General features: G+C 54.1%; 9 protein-coding genes across 9 annotated transcripts; 3 read left to right on the top strand and 6 right to left on the bottom strand.

Moving 5' to 3' along the window:
• Positions 1-2,196: 2,196 nt before the first annotated feature.
• On the bottom strand, positions 2,197-4,179 carry BZA05DRAFT_397986 (glutamine synthetase). Its single transcript, XM_051483669.1, has 3 exons — positions 3,897-4,179; positions 3,654-3,779; positions 2,197-3,529 (listed from the first exon to the last, which is right to left on the bottom strand). Exons 1-3 carry the CDS (start codon positions 3,897-3,899, stop codon positions 2,585-2,587), a joined length of 1,074 nt encoding a protein of 357 aa, XP_051339348.1. The 5' UTR covers positions 3,900-4,179; the 3' UTR covers positions 2,197-2,584.
• A 2,186-nt stretch (positions 4,180-6,365) lies between these two features.
• Positions 6,366-7,220, top strand: BZA05DRAFT_44981 (uncharacterized protein). The gene has a single exon (XM_051487396.1). The coding sequence runs from the start codon at positions 6,514-6,516 to the stop codon at positions 7,039-7,041; it is 528 nt and encodes a 175-aa protein (XP_051339347.1). The 5' UTR covers positions 6,366-6,513; the 3' UTR covers positions 7,042-7,220.
• A 2,827-nt stretch (positions 7,221-10,047) lies between these two features.
• BZA05DRAFT_373528 (ClpP/crotonase-like domain-containing protein) lies at positions 10,048-11,527 on the top strand. The gene is made up of 3 exons (XM_051481730.1): positions 10,048-10,325; positions 10,380-11,041; positions 11,123-11,527. Exons 1-3 carry the CDS (start codon positions 10,198-10,200, stop codon positions 11,230-11,232), a joined length of 900 nt encoding a protein of 299 aa, XP_051339346.1. The 5' UTR covers positions 10,048-10,197; the 3' UTR covers positions 11,233-11,527.
• A 7-nt stretch (positions 11,528-11,534) lies between these two features.
• BZA05DRAFT_473978 (translation factor GUF1, mitochondrial) lies at positions 11,535-14,737 on the bottom strand. Its single transcript, XM_051488098.1, has 13 exons — positions 14,281-14,737; positions 14,155-14,173; positions 13,934-14,070; positions 13,838-13,850; positions 13,643-13,756; positions 13,575-13,583; positions 13,303-13,510; positions 12,884-13,229; positions 12,729-12,830; positions 12,620-12,665; positions 12,181-12,556; positions 11,791-12,128; positions 11,535-11,717 (listed from the first exon to the last, which is right to left on the bottom strand). Exons 1-13 carry the CDS (start codon positions 14,488-14,490, stop codon positions 11,662-11,664), a joined length of 1,974 nt encoding a protein of 657 aa, XP_051339345.1. The 5' UTR covers positions 14,491-14,737; the 3' UTR covers positions 11,535-11,661.
• A 67-nt stretch (positions 14,738-14,804) lies between these two features.
• Positions 14,805-16,877, bottom strand: BZA05DRAFT_373524 (mediator of RNA polymerase II transcription subunit 1-domain-containing protein). Its single transcript, XM_051481729.1, has 4 exons — positions 16,527-16,877; positions 16,397-16,475; positions 15,779-16,347; positions 14,805-15,731 (listed from the first exon to the last, which is right to left on the bottom strand). The coding sequence occupies exons 1-4, from the start codon at positions 16,835-16,837 to the stop codon at positions 14,999-15,001; spliced, it is 1,692 nt and encodes a 563-aa protein (XP_051339344.1). The 5' UTR covers positions 16,838-16,877; the 3' UTR covers positions 14,805-14,998.
• A 114-nt stretch (positions 16,878-16,991) lies between these two features.
• BZA05DRAFT_397969 (kinase binding protein CGI-121-domain-containing protein) lies at positions 16,992-17,799 on the top strand. Its single transcript, XM_051483668.1, has 3 exons — positions 16,992-17,207; positions 17,275-17,400; positions 17,460-17,799. Exons 1-3 carry the CDS (start codon positions 17,055-17,057, stop codon positions 17,745-17,747), a joined length of 567 nt encoding a protein of 188 aa, XP_051339343.1. The 5' UTR covers positions 16,992-17,054; the 3' UTR covers positions 17,748-17,799.
• On the bottom strand, positions 17,800-18,978 carry BZA05DRAFT_397968 (U1 zinc finger-domain-containing protein). The gene is made up of 5 exons (XM_051483667.1): positions 18,817-18,978; positions 18,750-18,755; positions 18,592-18,693; positions 18,373-18,522; positions 17,800-18,311 (listed from the first exon to the last, which is right to left on the bottom strand). The coding sequence occupies exons 1-5, from the start codon at positions 18,824-18,826 to the stop codon at positions 17,926-17,928; spliced, it is 654 nt and encodes a 217-aa protein (XP_051339342.1). The 5' UTR covers positions 18,827-18,978; the 3' UTR covers positions 17,800-17,925.
• Positions 18,959-21,656, bottom strand: BZA05DRAFT_397965 (mitochondrial outer membrane 72K protein). Its single transcript, XM_051483666.1, has 6 exons — positions 21,167-21,656; positions 21,022-21,101; positions 20,195-20,960; positions 19,669-20,142; positions 19,448-19,617; positions 18,959-19,398 (listed from the first exon to the last, which is right to left on the bottom strand). Exons 1-6 carry the CDS (start codon positions 21,447-21,449, stop codon positions 19,330-19,332), a joined length of 1,842 nt encoding a protein of 613 aa, XP_051339341.1. The 5' UTR covers positions 21,450-21,656; the 3' UTR covers positions 18,959-19,329.
• Positions 21,657-23,896: 2,240 nt separating this feature from the next.
• Positions 23,897-24,298, bottom strand: BZA05DRAFT_444999 (uncharacterized protein; the record flags this gene model as incomplete). The annotated part of the gene is made up of 4 exons (XM_051486964.1): positions 23,897-23,945; positions 24,004-24,037; positions 24,137-24,160; positions 24,217-24,298. 4 exons carry the CDS (start codon positions 24,296-24,298, stop codon positions 23,897-23,899), a joined length of 189 nt encoding a protein of 62 aa, XP_051339340.1.
• Between the last annotated feature and the right edge of the window lie 234 nt (positions 24,299-24,532).

Here is a 24,532-nt window from a genome sequence, read left to right as displayed (position 1 = left end):
TTGTGTTGGCTGGAGATCCGAGGACTGCGGTGGTGAGTTTGATTTCTTCTTGTTTGATCGTTGTTTCAGTGTGTATTTGGACTTTCACTGACATCATGCGCGCTGGATTATAGGCAGGTCCCGGGGTTTTTTTTGGGAGGTTGTTTGCCTGGAGATGGGGGGAGGGGTGGGGCGTTGGGTTGGCGAGTACGAGTGGATTTGATACCACTCGTTTCGGCCGTTCCGTTTTTTCTTTTTTGGATCGGTGTTCCTCTTGCGAGGAACACGATCGTTTGATACCATTTTCGTCGGCGTTGTCTGTTTGTTCGGCACACTCCATACTATGTATGAAGTGTTTAATATCATTTGCGTTGGTGTTGTCGGGGGTTTTTTTTTGGCATACTTCATACTTCATCTATTGGTGTTGCTTATGAGCGGAACATTGGAGTGTATTTGGAGGACGCATTTTGGGGGGTTTTGGGTTTGGCTGGAGTTCTTGTCAAGATATCTTTTGCTTTGGTGGCGGATGGTCAATGGGGGGATACTTGAATTCTACATCTCAGCAACTTCCTACGGTACCACATCGTGAAATTCCCCCCTCACATTGCATTTCGTTTCCAAGCAGGCTGCGGTAGATACATTGAAGCGTGCGGTAGACTAGATAGTAGAAAGCCCAATATCAGCGTTAATGCGTCAAGAATAATATGTAATATGTATTCCGAACTGTGGTCCGCAGGTTGCTGGTGCGTGTACACGTATATATCACTCGCCTTTTCCCTGAGAGGATGTGGAGCCACAATTCCTCCCTCCCAGTAGGGCCACTCTTTGATTCAGCACCGTTCACCCAGTAATACCAGAAGCAGTAAACTGGTAACTCACCGGTAACCAACCCGCCACCCGTCACTGTTACCCACCCACCCACCCACCACAGGCTCGACGGGCTCCATAGCACATCACTACCATCGTTACCACCGGCTCCACAGCCCTAAGAAATTATTGCCTCACGGAATCACAGATCCGCCAACCTCGGAAGTCGACCTCGGGTGTCCACCTCGAGAGCCGAGAGGAAGGTCTCACACCTAGATAGACTCGTAGAGTTGAGTACCGGTACCGGTATCCAGGTATGAAGCATTGTAGCATCCGATACGGTACCCAGGTATGTAGCATCCGATATCCAGGTAACATCCGAGAATCCGAGACCCGAGATCCGCGTCGCAGTAGGCAACGGGCAGTGGGCAGTACCGTAGGCACTCCCATTCCAGCCCTCGCGAGTCGCCACCGCCGCCGTAAGATATGCACCCACTGCCACCAACTGCCCAGTGCCTAGGGAGGCGGAGCACTCACTCACTCAGCACTCAGCATTCACCAAGGCTGAGCAAGCAAGCAAGTGCATTGTGTGGCAATGTGTGGCATGTGCAATACTATGGGATACTATCACTCGCCCCCCCCCCCCCCCCCCCAGCTCGTCACGTTACACGTTCGCATGCACCATCCCCATCCTCTCTCGAACCCTCTCCCGACCCCCTCTCTCTTACCCACTCGGCAAACTTCAAACTTCAAAGGCAAAGGCAGAAGGCAAAGGCAAAGGCAAACGTCGGCATCGGCGCCCCCGCCGTGCTCTGCTCTACCGGTACTCTGCTCTGCTCTGCTCTACCGGTACTCTGCTCTGCTCTGCTCTACCGGTACTCTGCTCTACCCTGCTCTTCTCTGCTGCGGCGCTGTCCTGTCCAGGCTGTTCTTGCCGCGTCAAACCATACCGGTATCTACATACCGGTACAGGCTATGTGACTACCTCACCCCACCTCGTCCCAGTGCCCCCCTCACACTCGACCTCCTGCCTTTCCCAACCCTTACAAGAACTTACCTACATACGAACACTGACAGCTCGCAATCAGCCCCTCGCAATCGACCCCTCGTGATTGGTGGACACCGTACACCGCACTCCCCTCCCCGCCCGTCATCTACCGTCATCTACCGGTATTTAGAGCAGGTAGAGTGTGTCTAGCAGTATCTAGCACCGGTAGTATCTATCCGATTCTATCTGCATATCGAACTACCCCGCGTATGCAAGGTCGGCAGGAACCATGAAGTTTGAACCAACCAAGTGTAGCCTTCGGGGCATCACGGAACTCCCCCTCCTTTCGCTCCCTTCCCCGTAAACGGTGCACCAGTCAACCAACCATTTCACTCGCCCTGAGATGCGCGAAGAAAAAAAAGTGCCTTCTTTTTGCTTTTGCTTCCCTTTCTGCACCGAAGCTTGTTCTCGAAGGAAGGAAGGGTCAAATGTGGAAAAAAGATATCCCCATAGATATCTCTGAATTCTATCTAAAACACAAGCAGTTGCACAACTGGCCTAGAACCCGAAACGAGATCTAACCCCACACTGCGCCAATTCCCAATTCCCAATCCAACCCCGAATACACCTGTGCCTTGCAACGAATCTCAAGGACTTACAACACGCACTTCCCCTCATCTTTCTTGTACCCATCCCATAGCAAAGCAGACCCAAAAGGAAAAAAGTGAAGAAAAAAAACAGAATGGAAATTTAAAAAGGACAGAAAGAAAAAAAAAACATGAACCCCGAGCTGATAGTAACAGAAACCGATTAGATAGCACCGCAGCAAGTCTCAACCATGATGGCGGTGATCTGATACGGGCAGGCGTTGGAGGCGGGTCGGCGGTCCTCGAAGTATCCGTAACCCTCCTTGGCGCACGACCGGGGGATTCTGATCGAGGAACCACGGTCCGCAACACCGAAGGAGAAGGCCTCGATGTTTCCGGTCTCGTGCTTTCCGGTCAGACGGAGAGCGTTGTCGTCTCCGTAGACGGCGATGTGCTCCTTGTGGCGCTTCTCGAGCTTGGCGATAGCGTCGTGGATCACCTTCATACCACCGTCCGTGCGCATGGCCTCGGTCGAGAAGTTGGTGTGGAGTCCGGAACCGTTCCAGTCACCGGGGATGGGCTTGGGGTGGAAGGAGATCTTGACACCGAAGTCCTCGGCTACTCTGTGGAGGAGGTAGCGAGCGATCCAGAGATGGTCACCCATGTCGATACCGACACAAGGGCCGACCTGGAACTCCCACTGGGAAGGAAGGACCTCAGCGTTAATTCCGGAGATGGTCACGCCGGCGTACATGCAGGCGCGGTAGTGAGCCTCGACGATATCACGGCAGTAAACCTTGCCAGTTCCGACACCACAGTAGTAGGGACCCTGGGGGCCGGGGAAACCACCCTTGGGCCATCCGTAGGGAGCACCAAACTCATCGAACAGAGTGTACTCCTGCTCGAGACCGAACCAGGGAATCAGGTCCTTGTGGGCCTCCATGAGCTTGGAGCACTCGTGGCGGTAGTTGAACTTGTTGGGGGTGCCATCGGCGTTCCAGCACTCGGAGAGGACGAGGATGTTGTCGCCACGGCGGAAAGGATCAGGGAAGATGGCGACGGGGCGGAGGTAGACGTCGGAGTCCTCACCGGGAGCCTGGGCGGTCGAGGAGCCGTCGAAGTTCCACTCGGGGAGCTCGTCGATCGAAGCGGGCTTCTTGTTGAGGGTCTATGATTCTTGTCAGGGGGTCCAATTCGCGATCAGGAAACCACTAGTGCAGTGCCGCTGGTCGTGTTCACGATGGCGAACACGACGCCACAGCACACCCAAAGCAGTGAAGCGAGTGACATACCTTGGTTTTACTCCGGAGTCCGTTGGATCCATCGATCCAGATGTATTCGGCCTGGACAGCACCGTGCTGGGGCAGGTCCAAGTACTTCGACAACGCCGCAGTGTTGGAGACAACAGTGGAGCCGGCCTGGTAGGAACAAAAACATCAGTATTCGCGAACAAGGACGTGGTGGCGGCTCGATGAGCAACGTTTCGGGCCAAGTTCGGCCGAGCGGGCTCGGTGGGCGGAAGGGAGAGTACTAACCATGATGATCTTTTCTGGGAGTTATGTAAAGGGAAAAAAGGCAAAGAAGAAGGGAGCCGAGAGGGATGCTTTTGAAGGTGAGTGGGATTGGTATCGGGGGTGATGGGGGTTGAGTGGGGTAGTGTGATGAGGAGAGAGTAGAAGAAGTGCAGAGGATCACTGGATCTTTTAAAGGGTTCGTAGAGTCCAAGCGATAATGCACACCGGGGGGGTGTGAGTAGTGGGCTGTGGGTGTGTGGGTGTGATGGAAGGAGGGATGTTGTGGGCTAAGTGGGATGAAGCCGTATCGAGGCAAGTCAAACCAAGAACCCAGCGTCATCCAAAAAAGCGCTGCAAGCGTGAGGGAACCCGCCACCGCCAAAGTAGGGCCAAGCCATATTTTTCCTCGCTTTTTTCTTTTCTTTTTCCCCCATCCATTTTTTTCTTTTTCTTTTCTCCCACAATTTTTCCGTTTCCGCAATATTTCTTTTTCTTCTTTTTTTTGTGCTCGAATCCCCGAGACAGACAGAGAGCTTCGAATCCTGCCTGCTCCGTCCAGTCCCACCCCGCGGTTGCTTTTCTTACGGCGGGAGTGGAGAGAGCTCTAGGTAGAGGTAGAGGTAGAGTACCGTACTCGAGCTCTCCCCTCACACCTGCAGGAGCAAGCAGAGGAAGCTCTGGCCTGCCCGCCCGCCTGCCTGCCTTGTCTGTCTGTCTGTCATGCCCGGTGGTCCTGCTTGTTGATATCTTTGCGAGTCGGTCGCAGGCCTCACGATCGAAATCTTTCGTCAGAATCGACCACAGGCTCCCCTCCCCTCCACCCTTCCGAGCGCTGTTGACGGGTAATGACTTGTCGGCTTTCCATTCACTTCGTCTGAAGCATTTGCCTTGGACGCAAGCAAACACCCTTGGCTCACGTATGTATCTATGGAGCTGTACCGTAGGTCCGTAGTTACCTGGTACTTTCCGGATCAGCTGTGACAGTGTAGTGTCAAGCTTTGGTACCTCCCCCCTCCCCCCCTCCCTCCCCCTCCCCCTCCCTCCCAGCCCAGCCCGAAACCCTGAGCCCCGGGAAGTATGATACAAATCTCGAAGTATGTATGATGTATGTCTCTTCTGCGGGATTTGCGGTCGGCATTGGGGGAGGGAGGGGGGAGGGGCAGCCGGGCTAAGTAGAGTCTGGTATGTGCCTAACCCAAGGGAAACGGAGTAAAGTTTCACGGAAGCCGTGGGGTGGATTACATACATCATAGATACCTAGACGTGGGACGTCTACATACTACGTTTGTTCGTTCCCGCCTGTATGTAGCATACCTAACTGCAAGCACGCGCGCACCCCGCCGTACCGTACGTGCCATATGTATGATGATATCTACACACTCTCTCCATCTCCATCTCTATATATCTCTATCGCCAGAGTTTAGAGTGACAGATCGGTCTACCGTAGATCTGGATAGTGGAGAAGGTACATGCCCACAGTCGAGAGTACCTACGACCAGCTGCCTGCCTACATACACGGTACACCTACCGAGAGAGAGCCTGCTGTAGATACTCTAGATACTCTAGTGTACCCAAGTACTCTACTGACCGAATATAATAATGGCTATCTCCGAATCGTCGTTCGGTCGAATGTGATATGGATATGGATTTGCTTTTTTCTGGCTGGTTGAAGTCCTATGTACCGCTATCGAGAATGTACATACGCCATACATAGCAGATGTGCCACTAGGTAGTAGGTAGTAGGTACTGGGTACATAGCCGGCCGCCGTTCTCTGGCTATCTAAAAGAAGCATCATCATCATCATCATCATCTTTAGAAGCCGAAGAAATTCGAAGTCGCCGTGGATAGATGGACACCGATGGATGTTTGTCGCCGCCGGTACCGGTACCGGTAGGGTATCTTTAGACACAGAAAGCAGAAAGTTTTCTTTCTTCTTTTGCTTTTGTTTGCCTTCCTTCCTTCCTTCAAGATTTCAGACGCTCAACGACGAGACAAGACGAGAAGAGACGAGACGAGAAGAGACGAGACGAGATGAGATGAGATGAAAATTCTCCTCACCCTCCTCAGCCCTCCCTCCCTCTGTTCGTGCTGCTGCTGCGGCTGCACATCGCCGTCCGTGAGAACAAACGCGGAAGAAACAATAGCTGCAAGATGTGTCGTGTTTTTTCCAGCCAGCCGTTCTCTCGGATGTAATGTCGTATGTAGACATGAAGTCGTAAATTCGAATTCGAATTCCATTCTTTCTTTTCGCTCCCCACCACCACCACCACCACCATCACGCTACTATGCAGGGCGCCCACTACCCACTACTCTAGGTACCTACTCTAGATATCCAAGATAGCAACCGTACCTACCCTCGATAGAGTAGGGGAGGGGGGGGCTGCTTATCGGCATCCTTCCCAAAGCAACGGACGGACGTCTTCCACTCCACGCTCCACGCTCCACGCGGAACAGAACAGACCGATAGAACAGGCCGATAAGACGACGGACGGACACCACGCGACTGGGCTGGAGCTCCCCTCCCTACGAGAAATAGAGAGAGAGAGGGTAGGTAAGTGCGCAACGTAACGTAATCCACGATGCTGCTTGTATGTACTCTACGCGATATCTGGAACTTCCTTTCCGCGTGGCGGGAGAATGAGGAGCCTGAGGAGGCACAGGAAAGGGGGAAGTGGAAAGGAGAAGAGACGTCAACGTGAAGCTGTAGACAGTCGTATACCCGCCTGGGGACGGATTATTCACGATATCCTCCGTCCGCAACCGCCACCGCATCCAATCCACGGCGGGGGAACTGCGCGGTCCGCACTAGGCCAGTCAGTAACTGTACTTACTGTACTTACTAACCCGCCTGCTATGTATACGGTACATACCACCCGAATTTTCTGCTCTTGGCGGGGAAGAAGGAAGAAGGATGGATGGAAGGAAGGGAAGGGAAGGGAAGGGAAGGAAGGGCTTTGCCACGACCAACCGACCGACAGATGCGTACCTACCTCCCCCTCCTCATGCCCTAGATACTACTCCATTCGCAACATAATTTACGGACATCTCATCTCATCTTCAATCCAATCCAATCCAATCCAATCCAATCCAATCCAATCCAATCCAATCCAATCCAATCCAATCCAATCCAATTCATTTCCATTTCCGTTTCGACAGTACAGTTAAGAAAAGAAACCGAAAAAGAACAGAAAAAGAAAAAGAAAAACTATCTCCCCTCCCCTCGTCAGACCCCAGTCCGTTTTACGTTTTCGAAACGAAAGAAAACGGCGGGAAATACAAATCGCCGACGCAGGCAGGCAAGCAGGCAAGACAGGGCCGGCAACTGCTAACTAGTATGAGTGAGGTAAGTGAGGTAAGTTGAAGTAAGTTAGGTGACGACCCCTGTTGTAGTGAGGCATTTACATACTAGGCAGAGTAGAGGCGGGTCCGTCTGCTGGGAGACTGGGACTGGGAGTGGGAGTGGGAGTGGCTGAGGCGTCTAAGCAAAGCAATGTGAAGGTACAAGCAGCAGCAAGCAGGAAAATGAATGGACGCCGGGCAGGACAGCTGTCGGCCGCCGCTGCGCGCTGCGGTGTTTCAGGGACTCCCGCCGTCTACTCTATGTCTGTCGTGTGTGTGTGTGGATGGATGATATCGAGATATGAGGTAAACCACTCGGCGGTCAGGAACGCCGCGCACCGATCGATGCCGAAGAGGCGAGGCGAGGTGAGGAGAGATGTAACGATGTAACCCCCCCGCAACCGCGATATGTATCCCATCCCATCCCAGGAGGCTGGCTGCGTATCTATCTGCGTGTCGTACATACATACGGTACACACGGTAGAGGCCGGCGGATACTCGGCCCCGCCTCGCCCCGCCCTGACATGACATGACATGAACTTGGCCCTCGTCACACCTATGTAGAGTACACAACCACAGTCTACAACCAACTCCCTCGGCTTCGTCATCCAACCCAACTTCGAGCTCCATGCTTCCGATGCATACCGACCTACCGACCTATGTAGCTTGGGTATGTGCGGTGTGGCCATCCGGCCGGCCCTCGGGTATCGAACTCTACATACATATGTTCATGCCTCGGAGTGGAGTGCTGCTAGCACATACCAATAGGCAGTTAACGCCTCCGTCCGAAGCCTGAAGATCGTCGGATCTTCACGAGCTAGGAAGGTTAGGAAAGCAGGCTTGTGCAATGTGCAATGTATGTGCGTGGCTTGAGAGCTTGAGCCTTGGACCTAAAGCCTTGGGCCTTGGGGCCGAGTGCTCATGAAACTCTCCCCGGCAGCCAGCCTGATCTATGCTGCGGTACCGGCAACTCATCCCGCCAGCCCGCGCTTACGGCGGAGAAACCCAAACCAAACCAGACCATCTCCCGCATGGGGGGGCTAGGAGGCTGGGGAGAGTTAAACGCACAGGTACCTACATCATATCCAAACATCCACCGCCAGCAGATGCAGGAACCAGTTGCGCCGGTAGGTAGGTAGGCAGGTAGGTAGGTAGGCAGGTAGGTAGGTACAGAGGTACAGAGGTACTATTCCGCATTCCAGCCCGCCGAGCTGCGAGCTGCGTCAAAGGTACCATGTCGTCGACAACGGAGTCCGGACGGACGTCCACAGCTAGGCCGGGCCCGTGATGACAAAAGACGTCGATGTAAGTACTTCCCCCCCACTACCCCCCTCCTCCCCCCCTCCTCCCCCCCGCCCACTCTGCCCCGCCTCCCCCTCCTCCCCGCCCCACGTCAACACGCCAACACGTCAACACGCCATCCCCTCTCTGACATCTGCAAAGAAAAACTCAAAAAACTCAAAAACTCAAAAGCTATATCCGACGTTGCTAACATCTATACTATATATGGTATGGCGATGGCGATGGGCGATGCTACGCTGTGGACGTGGGACGACGTGGGGACGGCGGGGACGGTGAGACATCCCCCTCACGGCGCAAAAGCAAAGGCAAAGGCAAAAGCAATGAAACGCCGTTACGGCGGTGGCATATGTGTGGCATATGCAATCCGTGGTCATGCATTCCCCTTGCGTGAAGAGTTTCAATCTTTTTTCTTCTGTATTTCTTTGCTTTTTCCATGGGTTTTTTGCGGGTGGCATGCGCGGTGATATGGTGAATTGGTGATATCGTGCGGATACCTAGACTACCTACCAAGACTGACGGAGATACAGATAGATACAGATAAAAACACAGACGGTATACACACATACAGCTTACACGCATACATCTTACACACATACATCTACATACATACAAACATACTTTCTCGCGCACCACGGCAGCACTATCACGGTCTCACCGTACCTACTGTACCTACTGTAGGTAGCTATCCGAGATCTGAACCAGGTAGACTACGTTACTACGTACGATACCTACATAAAACATACATATCTCACCCACCCACCCAAACGACCAACCAACCAACCGGCACGCTTCCGACACAGCCGTTGGTTGAACGCCGGGCAGGAAGTCAGTCGGCCGCTACATACATGAACCTGCCGATCCATCCATCCACCCATCCATCCTCCGTTCGTTCGCTCGTTCGTTCAGGGATACAAACGCCGTCGTCGTCGTCGTGCCAGGTCCCAGCTTCACATACCGTTTGTTGGGAACTCGAGAAGCGGGGACTTCACTCTGGGTACTCTATCTGCTACATACATACACACATACATACACACATACACATACAAACCTGGGCACTTACTCTACGTGCCCCAGGGTGTTGAGTGCTCATGTAGAGTAAGCGCGCAGCCTGCCTGTCTGTCGGTGGTCACGACTCACTGCCGAGTTTTGGCTGTAATCTGTGTACTACCACTATACATTGATATATACCCGCTTTTTCCCCGCAATCGGCTGCTTGGGGACTGGGGCTCGGCGCTGGGGGGCTGGGATACGCCACAATGTATTTGTGCAGTGGATAGTGGATAGTGGTAATGATAGTGGTAATAGGTGTACGTGTGAGGCACTGAGGCACTGAGGCATTGGGGCTGAAGAGGGAATGGGGAATGTCGACTGGACTGGACTGAACATGTGCTTCGTGGAGTGGGTACACATGTATACCGGTAGTAGGTAGGCTGCTGGCCCGACGGCTGTGTCACATGAAGCCCTGCCGAGCCGAGGCCGAGTGGTGGTGGTGGTGAGCTCTCATGCTAGGTATACTACTAGTGGTACATAGCTGTGGCCTCTGGAGACGGACGTGGTCTCAACATCAACCGTCACAGTTCAAACTTCACGCATATCTCACCTCACATACCTCATAACTACATACAGCAATATATCCAGAAATCTACCATTCCATTACCCTCACATCACCTCACCGCGACCATGACCGCGACCATGACCGACTACGCAACATACAAGCACTTCAACGTGAGCATGCCGTCCGCGCACGTCGCGCACGTCGAGATCAACCGGCCCGCGAAGCTCAATGCGTTCCACCAAGAGTGCGTCCAGTCCGTCCTTAGCCGCGCGCGCGCACTCCCTCTTCACCCCGCTGACACTCACAGGATGTGGCTCGAATACGGGCAGCTCTTCCGCGCGCTCTCGGTCGACGCCTCCGTGCGAGCGATCGTGTTATCCGGGGCGGGCGACCGCGCATTCTGCAGCGGACTAGACATCACCTCCGCGCCGGAGCTGACCTCATCCACCAGCAGCAGCAGCAACAGCAGCGGGGGCGGGGGCGGGGGCGGTGGGGGCATGGACCCAGCGCGGCGTGCGTTCGCGCTGCGGCGGCACATCCGCGAGTTCCAGGACTGTATCGGCGCGGCGGCAGCATGCGAGAAGCCTGTGATCGCAGTGCTGCACGGGATCGCGTACGGACTCGCGATCGACATAGCGTGCTGCGCGGACGTGCGCCTGTGTGCTGCCGACACTAGATTCTGCGTTAAGGAGGTGGATATAGGAATAGCCGCAGATATTGGCACGCTGACGCGCCTGCCGAAGGTCGTGGGGTGCGGCAGCTGGGTCCGCGAGGTGGCCTTGACGGCTCGCGTCTGGGGCTCCGAGGAGGCCGTCAGCGTCGGCTTCGTTAGTAGGGCGCTCCCCGGAAAGGAGCAGGCGGTCGCCGAGGCGCTCAAGACTGCACGCCTCATGGCGGAGAAGTCGCCCCTCGGCGTACAGGGCACTAAGGCGCTGGTTAATTACTCGGTCGATCATACTACGCAGGAAGGTATGTGCACTGCTGCTGCTGCTCGACGGAGTGTTGGGATTGAGTCGTTGCGGGTTGGCTGATCGGTACCGGTGCCTATAGGACTGGATTACACGGCGGTCTGGAACGCGGCGGCGATACAAGCGCCAGATCCGGCGATTGCCATCCAGGCTACCATGCAGAAGAAGAAGGCGACGTTCGCGAAGCTGTGATTTCGAGAGTGAATACATACATATCGTAGGTGGATGCGACGGGCTGCGGAGCTTCTGGTTCGTCGCATGTGTGGTTTATCGCATTTATCGCATCTATCGCATGTACAGTCGCATATCCAGAGTATCGATTGTGTAATATATTGCGAGTGCGGAAACTGCATGCGGGGCGACGTTTGAATATGGTCACATCCGGGCCCATAGCGTCGGATAATGAGATGGGCGCGGAGGCGAACACGATAGAGTGTGCATACGACAACGACAACAACGATAGGTAAAATAATAAATAAAAAATACGTGGCTAGTCACGACTCACTTCACGATCCGAGCTTTGAGCTAGATGCTCTATGTGAGTTGTAGCTATTGGAGTTTTGAACATCTCTACTCTAGCTACAGCGCCTCCATCGTGTCCCGTCGACGCTACTGGTACGGCTACTTCTGCAGGAAACCCTGGAAACTCTTCTGCTCGATCGTCACCCGTCCGATTGCTTGATCTCGTTAGAATTCCGTCCGCCACGAAGATCCACACGCATTCTAGAAGAAGAAGAAGAAATAACATACCCTGCAGCTTCTTCCGTCCCTCCTTCTGTTTTTCCAGCAGCTTCATGCGGCGAGTCCGATCACCTCCGTAGAGCTTTGCCGTGACATCCTTCCGGACCGCCTTGACCGTCTCTCTCGCGACGATGTGGTTCCCCACCGCCGCCTGGATCACCACCTCGAACAGCTCGCGCTGCACAAACTCTTTGAACTTTGCGACCCATTGCCGGCCCACGCGCGCCGTCTGGCTCCGGTGCATTACCTGCGAGATCGCATCTACGGGGAGCTTGTTTACCAAAAGCTGCAGCTTGACAATGTCGGATTTCTCGTAGCCGGCTTCTTCGTAGTCGAGGGAGGCGTAGCTATTTCCCGAGTTAGCCACCGCTAACGCTGGTGGAATGAAAGAAAGCATACCCCTTCGTGATACCCTTCAGCTTCCCGAAAAAGTCGTTTACCAGCTGGGCGAGCGGCAGTTTGTATTTCAAGATGACCTGTGTTGCGGTCCAGAAGGTGATCTCGACCTGGGTTCCGCGATTGCCCTCGCACAGCTCGATGACCTTGCCCAGATACTCCTCCGGCACGGTGATGGTGGCCAGTACGTAGGGTTCCAGCCGCTCGAGTTGTTTGAATTCATGGTCACCCGACGGGAACAATGCGGGATTGCTGATGATCTCTTCGCTCCCGTCCCGGGGGTGTATGATCTTGTAGGGCACCGTGGGCGAGGTGATGATCAACGACCCGCCGTGTTCTTGACGCAAACGGTCCTCGAAAACGGAGGCATGGAGGGTTCCTAGAAGGGAATCTGCATGAGCATGATGGGACGAACGGTTTTAGGGTTGGGAAGAGAGCTCACCGAGAAACCCAAGTCGCCAGCCTTGACCGAGTGCCTCTGAAGCTTCCTGCATTGAATTTAGCGGCATTTCACGGACGGGATGCCCTCACTCGTTTGTTGATCGGTGTACCTTTTGGAGTGTCACACTTCGGTCGTTTGTGACGAGCTGCTGGATGCTGTCATCCAACCTGTTGAACTCTCCCTGGTCCAGCGGAAACGCACCCACAAAGACCTTTCGGAAAATATTAGCCGGGGCCAATAGTAGTCATACGAAGTGATATCTACCATTGGCTGTGGTTCCTCGAATCCTTCCAACGGAACAACCTTGTCCTCCATTCCGATATGACAGAACGTATCTCCAACTTTGGCTTCGCTGGTATTCTTCATGCCCGGGTTGAAATAACAGTACCCCACTTGTCCGGCCCTCAAGGATGAGGTCGCTGTCTCTAGGGGGTACATGATCCCCACCTCACCGACAAAGTACTTCTTCCCCGTAGCAAACGAGACGATTTGGTCACCCGGCTTCAGAACCCCATCAAAGATCCGGACGAGTAGAATAACACCCTTGTAGTTGTCATACCACGAATCGATTAGCAGCATTTTAAGGGGATCTTTACTGGAGCCAGTTGGTCTGCGCAGCCGACACATGTTAGATATTCCTTTCCGGTAGATAAGCAGGTGAGGATCAGGTAGGTAAGCCCTACGATGGTGCCCCTTCTATCACTGCCGGCAGTATAGCTTCAACATTGAGTCCCGTCTTTGCCGAGACCAACACGGCCTTCTTGGGGTCCAGCTCGAAGTTCGTGCGCATCTGCTCGAGTGCCCTATCCGGATCTGCCGAGGGAAGGTCGACCTTGTTGACCACCGGCAGCAGCGTGAGGCCTTGTGCAAACGCAAGGAAGAAATTTGCAACTATGTAGAAGCGCGGTTTAGAGACATGTCTATACCCACGGACTCATGGATACTAGAAACTCACCCGTCTGTGCTGAAGTCCAAAAGGTCAGTGCTTTTCCAACCCAACCAGCTGCCAGAGGTAGCACCAACCTTGGACTCCTTGGGAGGCATCCACCAACAGCAGTGCTGATTCCGTAGACCGGTAGCTACTCAGAACTTCTGCACGGAAGTCGACGTGACCGGGTGTATCAACAAGATGCAGTACTGTGTTCGTACACCTCACCGGAGGCCATCAATTAGCATGCGTGACGAAAGTCGGTCGGTGAACGGTAAGATTTAACGCACGATAATCCTCGCCCTACGAGCCAAAAGCCAATCAGAAAGTGCTCTTCTCCAGCCAGCCAGCCAGCCAACCATCATGCAAACAAAAGTCATAGGTACCTTGTAATTATACAGCATGGTACAAGTCTGCGCCTTGACGGTGATTCCACGCTCCCGCTCCACATCCAACTTATCCAGGATCTGCTTATTATCCCCGACCTTTATCGTCCCCGTGAGCTCGAGCAACCGATCGCTGACTATAGTAGGTGGCGCGCGGATCAGCTATTCGTCCGAGGCGAAGGAGGAGGAGGAGTGAGGGCGGGCGGAGGTAGGATTCGTACGAGTGCTCTTTCCATGATCCTATGTTTCACGCAAGTTAGCCAGGCGCAACACTCCACTCTACTCCACACCACACCACACCGACGGACTCCGACGGACGGACAGCAGCAGCGGCAGCGGTGACATACGACGTGCGCCACAATACAAAAGTTCCTAAAGCGATCCAGCGGGATATCATCGATGCGCTTCTCGAGGTCGTGGGAGGCCTTTCCATACGCGACGATCGCCCTCCGCGGCAGCGCCTCTCCGAACCCTCTCCGCAATAAACTCGGCTGCCATCGGGTTCGGGAAGTCGAAGGACGGAGCAAGATGTTAAGCGACCATCGTAATTGTCGCATTTGTAGAAGGAAAAGTTGAAACCGAATCCAACGCAGGGTCAAAATCGAAAAATCCGAATCTGAAAGTTGAATAATGTCGAGCAGTCTGGACAAGCTTTTCCCCAAGAGGTGTGAAGGTTCACGCTAAAACGGTAGGTTCCGGAGGGAGGGATGGAGCCGGGATCCTGGAAGGAGATCGGGCCTGTCTGATAACGGCGGTGATGGCTGCAGTTGGGAAAGTGGATTTATATGCCTCACTGAGACTCGGGTCTCGGATACTGATGTTTTGTTTCACTTGCTTCTCAAACATGAAGTTCTGCACAGAGACGACGTGACCTCCTGGTAAAAAAACAAGCTACTACGTTGGGAATGGAGTCACTGGAAAGCCTCGAATGAGGTGATAGGCCATGAAAATCCCTCTAATTACCGCTGAAAAACTCCAAAAGCAAAGCAATACAAAACATGCATTAAAAACCACCCAGGGTATATCCTTTCCTGTTACAGTAAACCATGGCTTCCATCAATATCGTTATGACTGCCTCCTAATCCACTCAACCACCAGTCCCAAGTCCTCACAAGCCTTGATGGCCTTCTCCGCGCGTTCATTTTGCTTCACGCTCACCTCCGCATTCCGTCCCACCTGCACCTGCATATTCACCACGCCAGTGTTGGCACGCTCCGGAAAGACGACACGGATCCCGAACTGCTGACCTGGCTCGAGGGTAATATCGACTGGCACCTCTCCCGTACTGGGACTGGTGGAATCGAGGAAGAAGTTTAAATCGTCTATGGACGAGTGAGGTGGTGATGGAGGGGGTGGGGAGGGGTGTAGCGGCGAGAAACAGCTTTCGAGAAGGGTTTTGACGAGGACATATTGGCGGAGGGTGCGGAGTATAGGCAGGATGTCCCGAGGATGCGAGAATGGGATTTCGCTGACGTAACGGACGTAGACAGGTTTAAGGTAGGGGTGGAGGTGGTAGTGGTGCAGTGGGGCGGTGGAATCGGGGACGTGGATGTGGCGGTACGTATCGTTGCTTGGGGGGAGGCCGGGGAAGAGGAGGGTTTCGAGTGTGCCGAGGCCGGTCATTTGCATGCCGGTGTAGAGTTCCATTTGGTCTTGGAGGGGGACGACGACGGGTGGGTCGAGACGCGCGAGGAAGCGGGCGGATGAGGGACGTGACGCCGAGGAGTCGCCGGTCACGTCAAGCAGTTCTTCTAGTGGGGGCTCGAGCCAGTCGGTTGTGAGCTCTTCGTCGAACAGACTGCTAGATGTCAGCCGAGGACTTGATATAGTGATTTGGTCTCATACTTGTTTGACTTCTTCACTTCATCCGACACCCACTGATCCGACGCACGCACTGGCGTTATTGTCATATTCCCCATGTTCAGGTTGTTCTCGAAATCCGGCGGCGTTTCTTCAACTTCGATCATTATTCTCCATAACTTCTCTTCACCATCCTCACCCTCCTCCTGTTCCGCACTTGTCCGCCGTTCCTTCCAATAGTCAATACTCAACCCCACCTTCCCTCGGACATGCATCGCCGGCCTTCCATTGCCCACACACATCACCGCCATTTCACTGTCCATACTATCCCTCTCGTACTCATAGATCTTGCGCAGACTCTGATATATCCCAGTGATCGCTGCGAAGCAATTGATGCTCCCACTGAGCTTGTCGGTACGGTAGAATCTGGTCAGGTTCTCCGCGAAGTCCGAGAGCGACGGGACCAGTAGCGGCGGCCGACCGGGAGAGAGTGATGAGGGCGTCAGGTTCTTCTGGAATATCGCGGCAGCTTGGGCTGCAAGGTCGCTGGACGGGCCGGGGGTGTTCTCGAATGAGATTTGTACTCGCTCGACTTTGTCGCCCGTGAACTCGATCTAATGAGGTCAGCACCCGGGGATCGGAGCTCCCGAGATGGCTACGTACATCTAGCAAGAAGATCTTCGCTGCGAGTGATAGTGTCGTTCCGCCGGTGGCGGGGTCTGTATCCTTATAGCACTCCAATCTCCACAGCAACTTAGCAAAAACATTCCTATCAATGCGTGGGCATTCTCACCCCATCCCTTTCGCCAACCTCTCCACAGCCGCAACACTGATCCTCCCCGGCCTCGTCCCCAAGACCCGCAGAATCTCCGCCAACTCTCTTTTCTTGTTCTCATCTGGGGGTAACTGCTGCATGCTCGGAGTTCCCGTGACTCCCAGCGCCGCAAACATCCCAGGCGAGTTAAAGTTCCCCGACGGCATCGGTGATCTGTGGTTCTTGAGGAAAGCCGCGGGAGATTGTCCCAGTAGTGCTGGCGAAAACGCGAATGTAGCCACCGCGTGGGAGTTGGGCGTCATGCCGGCTAGCATTTTTGGCGTCGTCATGTTGCTGCTGTCGTCGTGTTGTGAGTTGTCGGAGGTGCCGTGTCGTGTGATGGTGGAGACGCGAAGTGATACTATAGCTCCAACCCACGCACGTGCCAAGCCAACAACCCCACCAAACCACATGAATCCTCACTTGCGTATGTGCTCCAGTAACTGACCTAGAGTCCAAACAATTCACCCACCATTCACGCTCGCCCACCGCAGCCCGCAAACAACAATGTCGCTCACCACCCTGACGCTCGAACACATTCCCGCCGCGCATGCGGTGCACATCGCGATGTACCACAACGTCGGCAACGCCGCGTTCCTTCGCGACCAGCTGCTCGCCGGCAACACCGGCTTCGAGTACGCATTTATCGATGCGGGTGCCGTAGGTTCCCACGCGTGGGTGCGCCCCACAGCTACGAAACTCTGAGTGACATGGAAAGTGGGTGTAGATGGTGTCGACGACGCACGTGTTAGCTGCTGCGCACCAGGCAGTCCATAAGCTCCTCGTCACGGGAAAGCTAAGGACGAAGAACGTTCACTCCGAGATCGTGTTTTGTCTGAGTCCAAATAATAACGTACTTACTGCTTCTCTCTATCGTCGTCTCGCTGGAGTGTATGGCTGATGGCTGGAAAGATCACGGAGTCCTTCCGCCGCTTTGGAATATCCCCAACGACCACGTCGCTAGTCTGCGTCAAGATCTCGAGCGAGGAGAAGCCCATATCCGCGGAGGAGGTTGAGCGGCACCTGAACAAGGTGGTGGAGGGGACACCGGCGGAGTTTACGGATGCGGTGATTGCACAGGGTACGGATTGGGCACGCGTGGGAAAGTGCTACAAGATTCCTACGGCGGGGATAAAGGGGGTGACGGAAGACATGGAGTTGCAGATACTGGGGAAGCTCGTGATGAGAGCTGTTGGATAGACATGCGGGAAAACAAAACCAAAATCAATTTTATGGGACATAGCAGTACACAATTCGCTTGCCAAACTTGTAACTTGAAGACACCAACACCCCGACATTTCGCATGAAGAAACCTGTCACGCCTTCCCACTCATCCTTCCGAACGAAACCTGACTATTATACAATCGCCGACCTAACGCTACTTCGGAGGCGGTTGATAATTGCCTAACGATGGTGGACCTCCAGGACCACCCGGGGGTGCACCCATCATAGCACCGGGAGGCGGACTCATTCCCTGGCCTGGAAACGGCGGCGGGAATCCACCTGGCGGCATCTGGAACGGTGGCTGTCCGGGCATCATCGGTGGCTGTCCCGACATCCCATCTCCCATCGGCAGAGGCATCCCCAACGGCGGCGGCGGCAGCCCACCCGGGAACTGCGGCGGGAATCCCACGGCGCCGGGCATGATCGGAGGCGGAGGAAACGGCGGCATTCCGGGTCTACCTGGTGGGGGGAATCCGCCGGGAAGTCCGGCTTGCGGCGGGAACCCGAACGGTGGCGGAGGAAGCGGCTGGCCTGGACGAGCTGCGGTGCACCACAGACATCAGCGAGTACTCCAGCACCTGCGGAACAAGCGACAACATACGAGGAAATCCCATTCCCACCGGCGGCGGGAAACTCGACTGACCCGGCATCATCCCTGGGAGCATGCCGGGCATCGGCATAGTCTGTCCCTCGGCGGCATACGAACTCGTGATGGAGTCTATGACCGACTGCGCCTTCTCATGTCCGATTTCTACCTCCCCAGACATTTGTCAGCCCACCCTTCGTTCCCACGCGCGCGCGATAGAGAGTAGTAACGTACGTTGATAGTACTCGACGACATTCCGCAGGTGATTACGACCGCTATTGTGCGCTTTGCGGACGCTTATGGAGTCGTGAGTGAGGTAGACATCGCAGTAGTCGCCTGAGTTTAACGATTAGCATTCGCAATCGCCACAGCTGGAGAATTCCGGTAGGTACAGAAGACTAAAGTAGACAGTCAGTAAACAAATCAGAGTTAAAGCGTCGGGTGTAGGAAGAGACTCACATTTTGGCATTTTGGGGCGACGTTGAGGAACACACAGCACAGGGGAACGTGTCGAGAAGTCGGACAGGCGCGAAGCTGCTATGAAGTATGCAGGCGCGACTTATGCCAAGACAATTTAGCTCACAAACAGCCTAGGTATCGAGTGATATTTCGTGGATTGTACCCCGTTTCATCACTGCCAATCTAGGTACCTAAACCCCGAGAGCATGTACGGGTCATAAGTCACCTATCTACCGATTTAAATGCCTTCACAACTGAAATCCTATGTACATATTCGTTTCAGTGGCCAAAAGATCCCAACAAACTAGACCGGAAAAATAGAGCAGGCGGATAGAGATAGAAGAGAGAGGGAACAACAGGGCATTCTTTAACTACACGTGTGTGGAAAGCAGCATTCGCACAATCCTTTTTGTACTCAAATCAGAGACCAATACAATTTCACCTATCCACTAAAACTAAAGACACCATCAATGAGTTTGCCGAAGGAACTACTGTACATATAGATGTTTTTGCCTACCTGGGGCCCATTCCTCCCGCCATTCCCTGCAATTTCGAAGCGAGTTGAGGGTACTTCTCCTGGACCTTTTTCGGTTGTTAGCGTATGGATAGGAAGGAGTTTTGGATCACTCACTTGAAGTTGCGTGCGTGTTGCCTCGGCATACGAGAGAGCGTTCACAATTTCGGCCTCCGTTCGGGAGAGTGATGCCGCACGCTCGAAGTACTCCAACGCACTATTAACCTTTCCTTGCTGCAAAAGTAGCTGTGCCATGGTGGCAACAGCGATATCGCAGTCGGGGTCAACTAAAATCGGATTAGCAACCAATAGATGAACGTGTTGGCTGGGGTGCTCACGTAGCAATGCGCGCTCGCAAAGCTTCTCCGCCTCACTGTAGTCCTGCTTCCACTGGAAGAGAGCCAATGCCTTGTTAATCAACGGCAGTACGTTCATACCCATGGGCTTGGTCTGCTTCTCCATTTCGATGGCCATGTCAAAGTTCTGGATGGCCTCCTGATACTTTTGCTGGTCCAGCAAGAGCTCCCCGTAGTAGTTGTACACATCAGGGACCTTGTCGAAGTTTTTGATGCACCGCCTGAAGGTGGCCATCGACGAGGCGATCGATCCCATCTTGTACTGGGTCACACCAAGCTGGATGTGAGAGAAGATGAAGTCACCGTCGAGCTCAATTGACTTCTGGTAATCCTTAGCGGCCCCGCCAAATTCGCCGCAGATGAAATGCAGCTGAGCACGGTGGTAGTAGATGTCAGGATCGTCAGGATTGTGTTCAATTGCGGCCTGGAAGTCCACGGCCGCGGCGTCTCTATCCCCTGCGAAAGTTAGACCATATCGGCCCCCTGAGAGCGTGAATTTTTCACAAACCGAGTTCCAGCCTCATGCTGGCGCGCTTGATATAGCTCTGTGACATTGTGGGATCCAGCTCAATGCTCCGGGAGAGATCCTCAAGTGCACCCTCGGAATCGCCTCGGAGGTACTTGAAAGTTCCCCTGTAGTTGAGGGCAACGGCCTCATGGCTTGTTCCCGCCTCCATGGCCTTCTCGAATGACTCCGCCGCAAGATTGTAGGCATCTGCCGTCTTTCGCCTTATAGCATCTAATCCAGCCTGAAGGTGGTAGTCACCCGAGGTGTCATCGAGTACAGCGCCCTCCTCGAGTCCTTTCGGGAAAGGCTGTGGCCTGAAGCTTTGAAGGTAGTTGGACACAAAAGTCGGGGATGGCAACTTCTTGGGCTTCGCCTCAAGCATTGCTTTGCCCTTGGTTTCAGCAACCATCTTGAGCAGCCTCTCCACGCTCTGCGCCGAGGTCTCGTTCCGGAATCCATCGATAATGCAGCTGGCGGTGAAATCCAAGAGAGCCTCGCTGTACTTCTCGAGCTGCTCGAAAGCGTTGGCGCGGCGGTTAAGCGCCTTGACATACTCCGGATCCATTGAGATGGCTATGGTGGTGTCGTCCACAACCTTTCTCCAGTCTCCCTGCGCATTGTAACAGGCCGAGCGGTTCGAGTAGAAGATGGGATCCCGCTTGCATAGGATGGCTTTGGAGTAGAGCTCGATGGCGCGTGGGTAATCCTGGGCGCTGTAGGCCTTATTGCCGGCCGCCTTCAATTTTGCCGCATATGCAGTGCGTTGCTGTGCCCCAACGTTAGCGAGTCTGACCCGAGCTATGGAACGCAAAGTCGGCATGTCGTACCTCGTCAGTCAGCGATGCAACGGTGTTCTCGTCCACTTCCGGGATGTTATCGACGCTGGCGACGGCCGGCTTCCTAGAATCTACAGTCCCTCCGATATAAGCGGCCCAGACATTGGGCGGGGATGCGGGGATGTTTGTATCTCACCACTTGGAACGTCCGCCTTCTCTGGTGCGCTGTCTTTGACGTCCTTTTTCCGTCGGTCTTTCTTGCTTTTCTTTTCCTTTGCTTCACCGTCGTTCCCCGACTGCGTGATGTAGTAGATGCCACCGGCTGTGGCGACGATCACCACCGCACCGACCGTGTAGACAACAGCCTTGTGCTCAGAGATGTAGCCGGAGAGTTTGGTCCATAATGATGTCGATGCCGGGCCCGACGTGGAAGAACCGGCGGTGATCGGGTGAACCGTGTGAACAGTCGTCGAGCTCATTGCACTTCCCAAGCGTTGAAGAACAGAGGGTGATGGTGCGAAACAAATATTTCCGCTCGACGGAGCTAGGTGTGCTGAAGGAGGGGTGAGTGTGAGATGAAACGGATTCGAGTTTCTTGGGTGGATGGAAACGGACTTCGCTCGGGGACTTTCTGGTCTCTAGGGAGGTGCAGCTCAGGAATGGAACCACCCAACCCACAGGTTACTAGCGGGAGACAACCCACCACGAAACTCAGCGGGGGAGCAGGTGTTTGTTCCGAAACGTTACCCGCCCGTCGCTCAACCAAAACTCGGCAGATCGATGATCTCATGCTGCCTGAGCGTTGCCGCACAACATTTTTGTGGCGCGTTCATAGCGTTGTAAATCACCCCATTTCTTCAGAGGACGTCGGTTCATATTAACTGATGACTGGCGCTCATTGGAAATCACTCGCTCTCAGATCTCAAAGAGGAGGTACTGTTCAACGGATGGGCACAGTTTAAGCGCAGGAAGCAGCGACGAACCGAGCCCGCTTGGCCGAGGTTGGAGGGCATACGGACGGAAAAATTACAGTGTGGAATTCTACTTGGCCCCACTTCGCTTGACCTCAGCTATGCGGATGCTGGACGTTGTGCAAGGAGTATCTAAGTGACGAAGCGAAGACATGCGATCTGTCGGTTAGGATAGATACTGGATGGAGGGGGAAATTATTGAAGTACCTATCATACAGCTGCGGACCTCCGGAGCACACGATCCTTCACACAACTGCGTGTCCCAGATCTACTCGTATAGGATTCACGGATATTCGGTTGACGAAGGCCATTGAGTTCCACCTCGCCTTTCGCTTCGCTGGTGGTTCGCACGCATCCGGGTGAGCCGCTGGGTTGTCGCTCTCGTGTCGTGTGAGGTTGAAGCGGAATAGGCTCGTATCAGCCAGTCAGCCAAGGCAGTATCGATCGCCTGGATAAGACACTCGGCAATCTCACACTAGCCGGCGCCGCAGGCAGCACAGACGTTCAAGGATCACCCGCCGCCCCACCGCTATGGGCACGAATCATATCAACTCAACTTCACTCGACAGCCCGATTGGACTCGGCATGCCGCTGGGGCGGGAAAAGTCCTACGTGTGAGCACTGAAGATTGTAAGACAAAGCGGAACCGTGGTAGCTACTCTGGACTGGACTGCAATGATACTTGTAAGCAGATTTGCTCATGATCGCATGCAACGACTTTCCACGGTTGTCGGTTGACTGTGTCCGCGTGCGGCTTGTCTGGGCCGGAGGCCATGTATCCGATGCACCTCGGAGGCGAATAGAGCACTGTGCGATAATATTATTCCACAAGCCAGTCCAACAAGCCGAAGAAGCGTGAGGTTGGTGAGACAATTGATTTGGGCTATCAGCATTCTAAACATTCTGCGACATGCTAGAGGGTATCAATGATATCAATTATACTGGCCCGTCGGTCATCGTCTTGGAACGAGTCATACGAAGCGGATGCGGTGCGTTAGGGACAACTCCAGTAGGATTTGGGCACCTACGGTAGTCTCTGGCCATTCAGCATGTAGCGGGGTCATGTTGACTTGTGGTTATTATTGGCTTCGAGGGGCCGGAGTTAAATCGCCATTGTGTTGAGTATGGTGAATCGAATTGGCCTTTCGGAATCCTGCCTATATATAGAACTGCAAGCATCACCGCCAAATACTCGAGCAGCGAGCTCGCTACTCACTCACAAGGTTCGGCTTACCGTCGTATTATACTGAGGTCCATGTGTTTGTCTATGATCCCTATCTCAGGCACAGTATTCTGAGGCGTGGTACGGTATGAAATCGGCTACGTGAAGTCGTCCACTGTCCGCTCGCGCGGGCACGTATTCTCACCCAAAAACATGATGATGGCGGCCAAGTAACATGTGGTATGTAATAGATCCCTCTACAGCGCATCAACACCAAGCAGGCTCGAGAGTAGTGAATTGATTAAGTCGGGATTGGGGAGACGGGAGTGCTGCACTGATTCCATTGCCCGGCACTGCAGACGGACAGAAGGGAGCACAGATTGCCATGGTTTAGACATAGGTGGCGTGCGGTAAACGAGGAACCAAAAACGAACATGGAACAGATCTTTGAAAGCCTATGGGGTATCCATCGACCCTACGCGTGCCTTGTGCGTAGTAAAGGGAACGTACATACGGCGCCGCTTCGCCAGGAGATTTCCAGGACCCTAACAGCGCAACTCGCGGCACGGAATCTCAATTGCGGTCATTAGTAGACATTGGAAGACCGGAACCATTTCATATCGGCATAAAGTCATAACCGGTAGATTGTGCGAATCAGCCGGCGTTTGTCTACCACCACAGCACAGGGTATGAGAACGTGCGACCGACCCCGCACAAAAGTTTACACTTCTAACCATACTGAATGTACACAATGCCTCTCCCTCTGAACCCTCAACCCGTCTTGTCGTAGCATTTAAGCATGGGCGTTGGCTGCGCGCTGCTGCTCGAGCTTGGCGTAGTAGCTATTACAGCTCAGTCAGCGTGCGACATCATAAGATAGATGGATTTGTGGAAACTTACGCGTCACGGCGGCGGACAGCCGGAACATGGTAGCCTGTTTGTAGAATATCAGAATGTGGCGCCATTTTGGAGTCGGGTGGATGTGCGGTCCGGGTGATTCGTTGTGCTGTTGGTTTTTGTCTATGTTACTCACCGTACCAGAAGTAGTAGCCCATGCCTATATGCCACTATTAGTACGGCGCTCTCGAGAGAGGATAGTGGTGGTGAGCGAACCCATTCCGAGACCGGTGGCGACTGAGAGGTCCATGACGAGACCCTTCCGGAGTCTGCCGACGATGGGAGCGATGTTGGACATTGTGAGAGTGGAGATCTGAACTGTCGCGAGAAAGTTGTTGTGAGCGACTGGAACACGAGCGAGCGAGTGCAGGTAGCCCTACCGTGGGAGGTTCGAGGTTGATGGTGGTGGGTGTGAATTGGGCTGTGAATAAGGACGGAGGGAAATGGTCTGAGGGGTGAACCCGGAAGTGGTGGGTCGTGGTAAACGAGGTGCTTGGCACTTTTGAGGCAAGCGGCTCTGCTCATCGTGTCA

The sequence above is a fragment of the Tricharina praecox genome (assembly GCF_024521635.1).
Source record: "Tricharina praecox strain CBS 144465 chromosome Unknown BZA05scaffold_12, whole genome shotgun sequence".
Taxonomy (NCBI): domain Eukaryota; kingdom Fungi; phylum Ascomycota; class Pezizomycetes; order Pezizales; family Pyronemataceae; genus Tricharina; species Tricharina praecox.
The sequence above is the reverse complement of the archived record's forward strand: the minus strand, read 5'-3'. Positions and strand labels throughout refer to the sequence as shown.